Genomic DNA, 14,579 nt, shown 5'->3' with positions numbered 1-14,579 from the left:
AAGATATAATTCTACTCAATCTACTTACAATCGTGTCCCACCTCCGGATTATCTACAATGCTATTTCTATTCTTCTTAAAAAATTAACTTGTTTAACCAAGTAATTTTACATACACAATCCGAATCGATTTACAATCGGAACATCCGTTAAGCGGAACAAGGTGCATCGATGGAAACCGAGATTCGGGGCGGCCGTTATCGCCAATTCTTCCAGCGTGGAATAAAAATCGGTCGCTCGCAGGCTCGCGTGGCCGCGCTGATAGGAGCGTGTACGCGCGCTGCCCGAACTGATACGACGGAAAAGGGAGACACCTATTGTTCCGTCTTTTGTCCGCGAGATTTCGCGAGTCTTTTGTCCCGCGAATTGCGGCCTTATTGTTTGCAGGAAACGGGGGAAACCATTTGCGCCCTTATCGATGACGATTTAATACCCACCAACCCGTTATACCTATAATAATTATGCCAGAGTTATTTAGTATATTCCCAATATATTCCCATTATATTGTTCCAAGTTAAGTCGCTGGAGAGAGAACGTTGTTTTCCTTCGAGTCAACGTATTCATTTGCACGTCCACGTGGATATAACGGTACGGTGGTTCTGTGTACTTAAATTGGAATAAAAATGGAATATGCTAGAGTTCGAAGAGTGGATTGGAGTTTATGAATGTAAAAATTATAAGTGATTTTATTTAAAAACAGACAGGACTTAGATAACTGAAATTGAATAAAATTATTTCTTAATGAAAAAGAAATATTGAAATACATAATATAGATACATTAATAAAAACTGAACTACTATTGTTAAAAATCCATTAAAAATAAAATAAATAATCATATAAGTCTTGATCGTAGAATTAGTGCTAAACATTATAAAATATCTCCAATGTAGAACAGCTAAAATTGTGAATCTCCAGCATAATATCATGTATTCCCCAAAACCTTAATCTTACCCTCCATTTCCATTTCCTTCTCCTGTTCCACTCCAAAAGTTCCCTTTAACCTTCTCGTTTTAAAAGTATCAACCCCAAGGCAACATCTGATCCCTTCAGCTGTTCGTCTGTATCTTCGCGATTTCTATATATATACCACAGTTATTGCCCCTTGTATTTTAAACTTTCCCCATTTGAAAACATCCGGAGACCCAGTCTTTGTCTTGCAGATTTTGGGTCGCGGCAACCGATAAGCCGCGCTTGTTCTATTTCGTTTCGGACGCCGGCACCCAGCTCGAAACACGTCGTTGAAGCGCGAGAAGAAGCCTGCGTACCGCTGAGCAATTTCATCAGCGGTGGGTCAACCTTATCTCATATTTATGAGAGGTTTCGGGCTCCCGGAAAAGAAGGATATAAAATTAATTGTAAGGGCTGGACAAAAGTTAATATTGTAGGGATGACTGTCACGGGAAGTTGAACTATTATTTTATTCCATTCGCCTACACTCGCTGGCGAAGTACATTCTCTTGTCTTCACACAGGCATTCGCTACAAGCACACACACACATCCCTTTTGGCCTAAACCTACATGCCCCACAAGGACTGTACGTGGCCACCAGCCCCTCATCGTCTGCCGATCTTAAAAATAAACAGAAAACTATCGGCGGTCAGTTCCACCGATAACTCTGTTTCCTTAACTTATTTATAATGTAACGCTTATTCTGACTTATGCACTGACACTATAATATGTTGGAGACTTTACAAAAGCGAACTGCTTAGGTTGAAACAAATGAAGATATCAGCATGCAGGATAGTAAGTTTTACTGTACATGGTGTCTTGTAGTGGAGTAGAATATTACGCTCGTAAGTAGAAAGATATTTTATTTCAGGGTTACTTTTTTATATATTAATACGTCTTTTAGCGTCTTTAAGACAACATTGAACTTTTTAATTGGTATCCGTTACATTTTGAAACTATATACATTTCTCCTAATTGTCTGCTTGCATTTTGAATAGCGGTAGGAATAATTTAGACGTCCAATTTAAGTGGGACATTTTATGTATTGGGATGTGTGGAAGTTATATTCGTTTATGTATTTGAAAAAAGAAATCGGTTTTTTCTTCGATAGGATTTTTATTCGTTAACACTGTCTTTTAACTTATCGTGTTTTAACTTACTTACTTTCTCCTTATAGAATTATTCACACTTATTATCGAAAAATTAAAAAATGTATAGTATTACCAAGTAGAAGAACATTTTACAAATAATAAGAATATGCAGGGTATTTCACTTAACCTGATCATTTTAAGCATCTCGGTTATTTTGTATGATAGGCAAAAATATCATAGGAAGAAAATATTCGGTCCAAAGGGGTAAATGTGATGATAGACAAAAAATTTTTCTTTAGGTCACTTTTTTCGAGATCATCGGAATATTTTTAAATAGGACAAACCTATTTTCGTTACAACAGTCTTGTAGCTCATAAAAAACAAATTCAACAATGTGCAACATGTTGACCTTCGCGTAATCTTCAACGAGAAAATCATGTCTGTATGGGAAGAAGCTAAAGGTAAGATTCGTGTGTTTCAATGCGAAGGTGCCTAAAAAGGAGGAAGAAGGAAAAGATTCTTCGAATCTCTCAAACATTTACATTTTCTCAACAGACACATACATTATCTGAAAATATCTTATTTCGCTTAATAAAATTCCTTTCCATCTTCTATTGCTTTGAAACAAGAATTTACTCCAATTATATGAAACATCCTGTAGAATTAAGGTTCTTGCGTTTCGTAGAAATGCAGAAAGCTGCCCGTAAATGTAACAGGCAAAATATAGTGAGGGAACTTTCCGATCAACCTTATAATTCTTCGTTTTCGCTGCAAAGTAAGACGGAGGATTGGATCGAAATACGGAAAGGTGGAATTAAAACGGGACAGTCGGAGTTTATTTTTAGTTAGAAACGCTCGACGAAATTGGCAGTCTACACTTTCACCGATCGCGATTAAATATTGAACATAGCCGTGGGAAAGGCGCGGGGTGAGAAGGAGAGAGCTTATTTCGTAGAGTACCGTCGGCATCCAAGCCGAACAGTAAAAGCAAAAGACAGGTTATTTATAGGCGAAAAGTGTTTATCAAAGAGGAAATCTGTCGTCCGGTGGAATGGTTGAAATGGCACCTTGTCTAGATTTCCATTAAAACTTCTATTGTATCATATTATCTCATTTGGAATTAAAAAAGTTATGTCCACATTTTTAAAATAATACTGCATTTATTCATTTCTAAATTGTGGATGTTTCTGCATTTATGGAAAATTTACATGTACGTAATATGCAAAAATGTATATTGCATAAATAACATATTCAAAATAAAACATCGGTTATAATATTTAACGGATGAAACAAGCTTTACTCAGCTTCCACTTGTTTATTTATATTCGTAAAAATATTAATTTGCATAAACATCCGCTATTTGATATCTTATCTTTTTACCCTCGTATTTTATCTACTCTCTAATCACAAGAAATCTATTTATAAAAATTAAAAAAAAATTGAAAGTAATTTTAAAATTATTTTATAGTTTATTATATAAGAACATAAGAATCTATAATCAATTATAGTTTCTCTTTTCCCAAAATCAGACAAAATTCGGATTATGGAAGATTAACCTCGCGGATCAGCGAGGTATGTGATTAATTCAATTATGTTACGTGCACATTAATCCTCTTAGCCGAATGATTATGATCACTCACGTACTATAAGCTTATAATGTTTTGGTTGGTTTTAATTTCAATATATACGTATATTTTGAACATGTATATGTTTGATTCCAGTGGAAATTACATATTTGGTTCTGATTCGTTACAGTTAATACGTATTTTTGAATGCATACGTTAATTATGTTTTCGTTGCAAGAGAGTTTATTTGCCAAATTGATTCTGCGAAACGATGATAAAATGTTTTTTAGATGCTAGTAAAGCAATTTCAGTTAATGGAAGAATATCGATGGTCGAATGATGTTTTTCTTTGCCCGTCACAATTAAAGGTAATTAGAGAACAATTTGCTTTAATGCATCTTTTCATGTCAGATTGCAAAAGCAGCTTGAATTCTGCCAACGTACAGGTCACCAGATAATTGCCATTAATAAAAAGACTTTTTTTTTTTAGCTTGGTATTACGATATCGTTATCGCGAACAATACGTTGCGAATTAATATTCCATGCTTCGAATTTCATCATTAATGATTATCAGTGAAATAACAATCGATAATTAAACCGTGGAAATTTCATTCTTCGTTAATCTGACGGATATCTTCATTATTTAATAATTCCAAGTTAAACGCGTCTCTATTCTAAAACATCGTTCAATAATCCACAAGTAAAATTATCTTGAAAAATAAATCGATAATCCACTCGTCAGAACGTTTTTAATTCGCTATCCATATTACAACATATAAATTCAAACGAAGCAAACGCGAACCAAATGAAAGATACTTGCACACGGTTCTCATTAGTCTATCCAGCCAGCCGTCCATGTATTTCCGAGGTAGCCGAACACAGCATAATCTGAACGTAGCAGTTTCTAGGGAGGTAATTCACCAAATATTCGAAATCACAGTTAAATCCCAGGGAATACGAGTACCGGGCGAAATTAATAACGGGAGACCAAGTATGCCGCTAGCCGGTTGCTAGTGGTCGAGTCCAGCGTAAAGCTTTTAGCCTGGTAAATTTATTACGATCACGCTAACCCGAGATATGTGCGTGAGTGCACGCGCTTCTTCATCAGCTACACTCGACTAGGGAAATGCCTGAAATTTCTCCGCGGAGTGAAACAGTATTCAGGGGCGCACCGAGTCGATCATTTTCTTAAAATCAGCCCGTCACGCGAGCTTTCATGCTGTCGATCGTGATGCGTGCGAGTGTAGACCAAGGGCAAGGACAATCACCCTCCGCGGTTTCCAAGTATGTGTTCACCCAACTCCCTATCGGTTAGAGATTATCAGCGACCGTTCGTGGTATAGATGTGGAAGTTGGATGATTTTTTATTTCTGAATCGAAGAGTGTTTAGATGCAGTGAGAATTTTGGTTTTGGAAACACTGTACAATTGAATTTCTTATTTCTACACTTCTGATCCTAATAACATTATGTAAATTACAAAGTGTGCAGGAAAATGTTTGTCATGTTGTTTGTCACTTTATTATTGGCTAATAAACCCTCTATATAAAGAAGGGCTTGGGTTCGTAAACGCAAAGAGTGGTCGTTGGTTTGAATCTCAATAAACAGCCGAATTTTCAGCCGAATCTCTACAACTCCATTTATTCGTAGTTATATGAGTTTATTTGAGCGCGGTCTACTTTAGAACCTACCTGAAACTGTAGCTTCACCAGAGACACAAAATGATGCTTACTATACTTTTATTTCTTTATTTAAGCAATTCCAAATTTCATCGATATTAATGCTCACTTTTTGGTTGATGCATTTTTATTAGAAATTGGTTTGGATAAACTTAGTTTTAACGCGTCTACGTGCCATATCACATCTGCCGTTTCAGAGGTCAGTTACGTTAACAAGGCCTGTATTTATGTTTTTAAAGTTGTGGTATCAATTCTAGGCAGCGAAATAACCAGCATTTTTAGTTAATTTTAATATATCTCTTATTTTATTTTTTATTAAACCTGTAAAATTCCACATGTCTGTCACCATTAGATATCATATACTTCTTGTATCTTGCTGCAACTTAGACCACTTTATTTTAACAAACCTCCGCAAGCATTGTGCTCGACGTACAAGAATACTTGGAATCAAGTCTTGGTATCTCAATTTCCAATTATCCGGTCACCAATATTTGTCGAAGTGAAAGCATTCGATCCTTCAAAAGAGGCTGTCTCACCGATTCAACGGGTTTTAATCCTCTAGATGGATCCTCGTATACAAACGTTGTCGTTAAACGTGGCTCTGACCTTTTCAGAATGTCAGCGAACGTTATAGACGGTTAACAGGGTGTGGGTGTGGCGAAGAACGAGATGGGGGATAGAGCAAGAGGACAAATACTCGACCCCCTTTTCGCGCCGTGACTTGTATCCTCGACGGAATTGAAGTTATGATTATGAGCAGCGTGATGGCAAATTTTAAAGCTGCTTCTCGGACCAGATTTCGTCGAACGCGAGATATTGGATCCGTAGCGGAGCACGCGTTTAATAAAGCCTCCTGTGGATGAGATCAAGACGATTCGAGGGTTTCGATTTTTACAAGGTCGAGCATGTCTGTTCATTTATTTCTTGTTAACATTCTTTTCTATATAGACATTTTTTTCTGAGATTCTTTTTACTATCTTTTTAAATGCCTTGAGGTTCCTATTAGGTAGTAAATTAGAATTTTATAAGAGATAGAAGAGTATCTGTGTATCTGGAGGAGAAAAAGGGTAATTTAGATTATTCCGATTGTAGGAATGGGCATAATAGCATATCAAAGAGAGTTTGATGACTGGAGGATGTTTTATTTTCGGGTCACCTCGTGACGTTTCTTGCAGTTGTAAAGATAAGATAAAAATTGCGTGCGGATAAAAAGAAAGGAATCTCTGTAGCGTTGTATCGGGGAAATAAAGGCCATAAAAGTCAAAGAACGTTCAGAATATTAAAATGATATCTTATAGATCATGCAAGTAATTATGGAATTTATTTGACGTAATGCAAGTTTATTTCCATTTAAATCAACTATTCATAATCATGGTAGATACTGAATTAATCATATTGATCTCCTTAGCTCTTCTGGATATTATTAATCATCACCGTATGATTTTATTCTATTATACACGATTTCGCGCTTTATCCATGCATTATGTATTTAATACTCTATACGTTCTACAATATTCTTATCGGTATTACCTCTTATCGTCAGCAGTAGTAACCCATCGAATTTCCAAACTATTCCAGTAACCTTTAAGATAAGATCTACGTCATAAAACGAGTAATATATCCCTAGTACAATTTTACCCCTAAATTGTCACAATTACGCAACGATTCTTATCAAGGCAATCTCCAAGTCCATTCACAGGCTATCGGAAAATCAGAAACACCCTTATTAGCGATTTCACGGTACAATGTTCTTAGAATCGAATTTCTTTCGAGAACTATCGTAAACGGTGTTCGGTGTGCATTACTTCAAATCAATAACTCGGTAACACGACAGTCGGCTTGTCAATATAATAATGTTGACACATAACTAATTCGATGGGAGAAAAGCGGGGAGCACCGGTTTCGTGATCGATCTCTTGGTCACGAGAATGATTCGTTCCGCCTGTGGGTAGATGGAAACCGCCGCTTTAATTACTCTTGCCGGTATCTTGTTCCATGCCCAGCAACGTTTTCATCGTACGATATTGTAGAAAAAAATATATACGGAAGAAAGGTAAAAAATAGCGAAGAGAATAAAGAAAAAAGTAGCCAGTGGCAGAAGCAATCGATAGCTGCGCCACGATAAAGCACCACTACCAACCACCTTCGTATTCCGCGGCAAATGGAAATTCTGCTGCGCGGAAATCGATATTTAATAGACGCTGCTACAAATTGAAGCGAATCACTCGTAATCGCGATTTAATCGCGTCTAATATCTATAATACCGTTCTCGACATTGTCGATAATTCGAGCATGGTGTCATTCGAACGATGATTACTAATATCCTTCTATCTTCCCCCTAATTCATTAAATTCTTTGCGTTTGTGTCGTATTATCGCGATATTAAATATTCAGCGGCTAACATTAAGTGATATTAATCTGTTTTATAAATTCTTTATCGATACGTATTTATCATTCAACATTATCGAGATTTTGAAAAAATTTTGATAAATCGGAATCTTATCAGAATCGTAATATCGTTGAGACACGTTTCACCTAAGTTTATATTTCCCCGCAACGAAAAAATTTAAATTAACAGAACGACCGTTTCAATGCCTCGCTAAAATTGCTTCCGTACATCGTCGTTAATGGAATTTCTGCTCAAGCAGATCGATTATTAACCATTAATAGGTCATACTCGATTTCCAGGGAATGAATTGAATGTCGGAATTTTCATCTCACTATGTCTTCGATCGCTATTCTATCTACTCTGCTAAACAATTTTAATAACATTCGAAAATTAATTATATGTAAAATTCCATTTAGTGAAAAGTTTCAATAGCGAAAAGAGAGAAAACAAAACACCGACTGCCCTGTACCTTCAACTCTTTTAAAGTTTAACCTTGTTGTAGCTTTTGGATCATTTTTTAAAAAATTACAAATTTTTTGCCCGCCTTATCGTTCTGTTCTTTCGTTAAAAATTTCTTAATTTCGTGTCTTGCGTTAAAACTTCTTTTATCTCAAAATTAACAAAAAACAGGGACACAATTGAGTCGAAATAAGCCAGGAAGATTTTATTACAGTTAAAAAGTTTATAATGTTTATACTAATTATCGTTAAAATAAAATAATGACTAAAGTAAAGTAGAATTTTAATGTTGTTCTTGATGACGAAGATGTCTGATTTAATAAGAGACGTCGTAAGAATTAACGCGATTATAATCGTGCTTGTCGATTAAATGCTATCAAGGCAGATGCGTGTTTTGATCATAAACAGTCGTGACTACTAGCTATCTACGTTCGACCTCATATTACGCGTTTCGAACGATTTCTTCTAAATCATCAAAATGCTTAAGCGTTGCGAGCATGGCAGGCGTACTTCTCGATTACGCAATTGATAAATACATGGTATCGATTTTCATCAGCAAGCTATTCAAATAGATTAAGAGCCTTTATGTAGGGCAACAGTTGCGGCTGCTCGAAACACTTTCCACGTATCAAATAATTGGTTTTTATACGAGAGCGCTTGCATATATATATGTTATTCTTGTTTCTTTTCTTTTTTTTTTTTTTTTAGTTTAATATATCTCAACATATATAAGAAGAAAAGCAATGAATTGTAATGTAAAATAGAATTTTATTAACTATATAGTATATATCATAATTTATTCATTATTCATATTTTCATGTTTGGAATATTTTATATTCAATTACATTCTTCGGACTAGTCAATACTACAATTGCATATTATTATTATATTTATTGTATATTTTATATGCTTTATATGAATTGTTAACCTTTTAACTAACCTTTTGTTTTAATTAACCTTTTGTGACGAATGATACATAAATATTAAAGAATAATTGGAAGTTTTAATTTGAAAGAAATTGTAGATGAGAATATTTTATGATAAATGAGCAGCAGTGTTCGCTGCTTCGTATTTTCTAAGCTACGTTTTCAGAAACTTCATTTCTGTAATTTATTAAAATTCATTCAAATAGGTATCTTATATTATTATATACGTTACATATTACTTATGTCGTTCTTACCTTTTTTTAAAATTTTTCATGCAAAGAATGTAGCCATCGGAATAGTTGGTAATCGGAATACGTATACCTTAACATAAAATATTAAGATGATTTGTTTCCAATGGATCACCCCATACACTAAGAACAATCATCAAGTGCATCGATGGGTTCATCAAAATGGACTGACAGCTGCGCAAACAGAGACGAGTAAATAACTTAAAAATTCTTACGTGCGCTCTAACGAGGCCTATCACGCAACTCACAGCGTTGTCTGACCATTATCAGGTCATAACTACTGCGCGAGCTTCGTTGCCTCGTCTGATATGATCGGTCCGCAACCGCTGACAATGGCCCGGCCTCTATTCTCTGTTCTTTTCACAGTCGCATCGATGTAGGTCATGGTAACATTATATTCAGGTTTTTTACAGTGCAACCAGTGAATTGCTACCAGCTTTGCAGTTCTATTGCCATTTTCTTTTTCCATCCGTCCTAATATTCTTTCTTGTTTTCTCACCCTCTGTCTCCCACTTTCTTTCTTCTCTCTTCTTCACTACGTTTCTTCACTTTCATTTTTCTTCTTTTACTTTAAACTTTAATCTGTCCCTCTCCCTCTGTTTCCATCCTCTTTGTGTTTCATCCATTCTTTGCCATCTTTCTTTCTCTATTATACATTGCACTCTCTTTTCTAGCTTTGTCCTTCGCTTGATATTCCTCCTCTTCCTCTCTACTCTTTGCCCCAAATCCTCCTTTTTTCTTCTTATCCTTTAGAATGCTCTTCTCCTATATCTTTTTTACTTCCTATCTTATCCTTACTTTTTTTTTCTTTTTCTTAATCCTTTTGAAGTATTTGATATTTGTTTCTATGGTGTTCTGTCCTTGTTTGTCGAGGCATTATAGCACTTCTGTATTAGTTAATAGCTAACTTTTAATAAAAAAATAATCTAATACTTTGCAAATATCTCAAAATTGACGATTTCTTTGTATCATTGTCAAATTTTCGCTGTTATTGCAAACATTTCACATTAGCGTTGAAAATATTTTCTAAAGCAAAGGGATAATTTCCCGCTCTTTTATAAAATCTCCTTACAACAGCCATCAAACAATTTATCATGATTCAACTTTCAGCTATTAATACTTAATACCACAAAACACCAATCTTTCAATGAGCCTTCTATGCCGAAGTAGCAGCCAAGCCTTATTCTTCACTCAGGATGTAATCAAGGGAATCAATCTACGATATTTGGGTTGAAGCACTTTTTCAGCTCGTGAACGAAGGACCGACAACGTCGTTGAACACGTTGGAAGGTTCGAGGAAAGGATGGAGAGTTAATTTCGGCCACGATCCTCGTCTCAGCGGCCATTGTAAGCTGGTTGAATCATCAGTCAGATCATAGCGAAGAAAATTATTCGCGGCTTGCAGACCTATTGTTCGCAGAAATTGATCCTTTTGAAACATGAACCGAGGATCTAACGTATTGTTCGCGACAGTCTTTTATGAGACACATCTGTCCGCGGCGTCGGAAATTATTTGCATTTTCGACGAGTATTGTTCGAAGAATTTAATGTTCGTATCGTTCATATTCGCGTGCACCGTCGTCCGAAGCTACTCGAACTTCAGTATTTTTTTTAAATATTATGCGATTTAATTTATTATTATAAGACTATTTAATTTATTTTATTATTATTATAAGATATTATTGTTGTAAGAATATTTGCATAATAATAGGAAATTATTGCAATACACATGCACATCGCAAATTTGTTTAGATCGTTTCACTATCTGCACTCTCAAATGAATTTGTCTCTGCTTTGACAATTATGGTGTTCTTGCAACTATATCGATACACTAAGTTGCTTAGATTGGACTACTAAGTCATACAAACCGAATTGGGCTATTTTTAATAATCGATAATTAAACATGTAAGTGAATTAATAAATTAATAAATGTAATAAAGAACGTTATTAGATGGCACAGAAACAAATACAAATATAATATAACAGTATAACATAAAAATAAGTATAAATCAAGGAATAAGTAATGAAATCTGCAAACTTTTCTATAAAAAATGGAAAAATGAAATTTCTTTAGATTCGAGGAATCGCAAATAATGAAGTACTGTTGCTGTAACAATAAAATAGTCTAATGGATAAAAGAAACGAATGCAAATTAAAACACCTGCTTTATTGTAAATATATCCTTTATATTCAAGAATTCTTTATCTAAAAAATATAATAAAATGAATCTGTTTCTTCTGATATTCATTAATATCATCTTCAATTGTCTTCTTTCGATTATTAAATTAATTAGCTCCTTTTCTTCTGTTTCAGCGATCACTCGATAAGCAATCGCGTGGATCGACGAGGTCATCCAACGCACTGTGAGTGCGGCGAAGTGACCAGACCCTTATGACGACGCGAGGAAACGGCCGAGAGTGCTCTGGCCACGTCGCAGTCCGACTTTTAGGCCTATTCCACTCACTTCCACGTCCCGCCCTCGGCCGTTTCAACCTCTTCAAAAAACAACCCCTTGCCATCTTTCCAACTCATCGCACCTTGTACGTAACACACCTGATCCTTCCCTTCCACTAGCATTCCATTACACCTGTACACGTATAATACACATGTACAAAATGACACGTGCTGCACCGTGTAAGGAGCGGAGCAAGCCAACCTATAAAGAGAAAGGAAACGATCCTTCGAACGATGGGAATGGAATTTTTACCATCTTTTTTTGCAACAAGAAAGTTAATCTCTGTCAAGGTATCTGTTAAGGATCTCGATGCAGGTAATTCGCCATTTAATTCTTCATTCTGATGAAAATTAGGTGTGAACGAAGATGGAGAAGGAAACGTTTGTAAAATGTGCACTCGATAGAATTCAATTGAATTATTGATTTTCTTTGTGTATATAATATTGCTAATTTATCATGGAAATTATTTTCAAAGCTGTTGGAAATTATTTGGAAATTGTTATTTAAGGAAGAAATCATACATGAAATATAGGTTTGCGTAAAACATAGCGATATAAGTAGATAAAGATATCTGTAAGTGAGAAGGATTTGATTCTGGGGTGCGATGAAGATCGAAAATAGGATAAAATTCATCAGTTGTATCTCAGGAACAATAAATAGATAACTTGAACATGCCCTAAAGTGTCTTAACTTTTACTGGGGGAGAAAACGTTCTTCCTTTCCTTCGGATTTCAACTTAGAGGAATCGTAGAAAATTGAAGGGGAACGAAAGACAACCGTAGAATGCTTTCTGACTCTCTAGATATATTCGAGTTAATTTAGTAATGAAACGAGACTCAAATAAATCAATTTCTATTAGAAATTTTATGCAGGTTACCTCTTGCTGATGTTCTGTACATATTAACGTTTCTAATCCTACACCTAACCTTTCATATATCCGTAATAAAAGAGGTTCCAATTTTCTTTTTAAATAAAAAAATTCATCTACACAGCGATTTGTAGAGATTCTTGTCATCGTTTCATCTTCAACTTTTAAGGATGAAAGATCAAAACACATTCTAATCTTCGCAAGTAAGAGACAGCTACTTTTCCTATATTTTACATAACGCAAAACTTCTATAAATTTCTCTCTTCCGAAGCAGAGCTGAAAAGACAATAAAAAAGCGTACAGAAACTTCTGCATATTACTACACTTCCATTAACCATTAAGCCAAAGCGTCGAAGCATTATAGCTTGGAACGAAAGCCGAATTTCCATAAATTTAGGAAGTTTCACAGGCAATAACTGTTTCGTGTGCCATTTTACAAGCGTGCTGTTGCGTGGCTTTTATCGTACAACATTGTGAACACGTTGTTATTGCTCGAATCAAAACTGCGACAGGAAGATTCGGGCAGTAATTACCTTCGATGTTTGGAAACGAGCCGGAAGTTACACGATAATCGAGTGTCGTTGTGTCGTGATATTACGAGATTGACATACTTTTAAAAAGAACTGTAAATAGCAAACGTATAATAGTGTAACTTGATTAAGGAAAGTCGTCGCAAACTTATTCAAATTTTATCTTTTTTTATCTTTTCTTTCACGATAAAAAGTTAATCGTGTGCGAGCTTCTTCTAATATTTATTTACGTTAGTATTTTAATATTTATGTTTCAATTGTATCAATTGGAGAAAGAAGAATTTTCGAATCAAATTATTTTTTATGATTCTATTTCCATAGAACGGTCATTCGTTAATTGTTTTTGAATACGAATTTTATATTATATATATTTAATAGTAAATTTCCTCGATGAAGTGAAACAGTTGATTACTGGTGATTGTCATTTTAATTTATCGATGCATTAGATGATCATTAAGGTATAATTACTTTGCACATTCAATCGTACGAAATTGAATTTTTCGGTAATTACTAGTTGAATTAAAATGACACGATGCACGATAATGGACATGTTTATCGAATGAATGCGACGACAACGATGTTAATTTAATTTCCCATTATCGATGTTTGTTTCCAGTTAAAAGTTACATTCGCACGTGTAATAGGTGTACTCGTGTGTTTCGATGAAAAGGGTGTTGAAAAGGTTCTTCAATGAAAATATGTTAAAAAAGAATCGTTGGATCGTTTCCTTCTAAAGAAAAGAGAATATAAAATTGACAAAATAAATTATCCTGAAACTATTAAATTAGGAGTTAGGTGAGATAATGTAAAACGGCAATAGTAAAATGCATAACTGCCTGAATAGTCGGACGAAAGAAAAACGATCGAGGAGTTGAATGAAAATTATCATAAAATTTATTTTTTATTACGTCGCAAGTGGCTGTTGTTGAAGCTACGGTCGATCTAACTTATAGCACCATTTTTCCTAGAAAACTTCCGCCGTTCATAAACTTCGTTTCATACTTATTTGAAATTTATGTGGAACGTTGAAATCTTATAAAATTTCACCTGAATGGGAATCAGAATTGTGTTTTTAATATTTGATATTACTAAGTGAATATTAAGTAAACCAAACTTTATCTTTATCGAAACAAAAATTCTTTTAATTCGCTGAATTTTTATTTGTTTCATGGAGAGAAAAATTTTATGCCAAGTTTTGTAAACTTGTAAATTTTCAAAAACTCAATATAATAATCAAAGTAAGAAGTTGACGACAGGGATCCAAATTATAATTTATTTAAACAATTTTTCTTTCGCTGTTTGCTAACTTAAAGATTTAATGATTTTACAAAATTGATGTTTCAAAGAAAAATTTTTAAATGTACCACAAGAAATTTACTTTTTATTAAGAGGAATTACGATTTACGTAAGAAATTATATACGTACC

At 34.6% G+C, this 14,579-nt stretch overlaps 1 protein-coding gene across 1 annotated transcript in view; it reads left to right on the top strand.

The window, feature by feature from the left end:
• The window catches only part of LOC132911028 (protein tipE), a 232,202-nt gene extending 219,766 nt beyond the window's left edge, over positions 1 to 12,436 (top strand). Inside the window, exon 3 of the mRNA XM_060967356.1 lies at positions 11,614 to 12,436. Within this exon, the coding sequence (XP_060823339.1) occupies positions 11,614 to 11,695 (82 nt within the window). The 3' untranslated portion in view covers positions 11,696 to 12,436. The remainder of the gene's footprint in view (positions 1 to 11,613) is intronic.
• The last annotated feature ends 2,143 nt before the right edge of the window (positions 12,437 to 14,579 follow it).

Source organism: Bombus pascuorum, chromosome 9 (genome assembly GCF_905332965.1).
Source record: "Bombus pascuorum chromosome 9, iyBomPasc1.1, whole genome shotgun sequence".
Classification (NCBI taxonomy): Eukaryota; Metazoa; Arthropoda; class Insecta; order Hymenoptera; family Apidae; genus Bombus; species Bombus pascuorum.
This window is presented reverse-complemented; position numbering and strand designations above follow the sequence as displayed.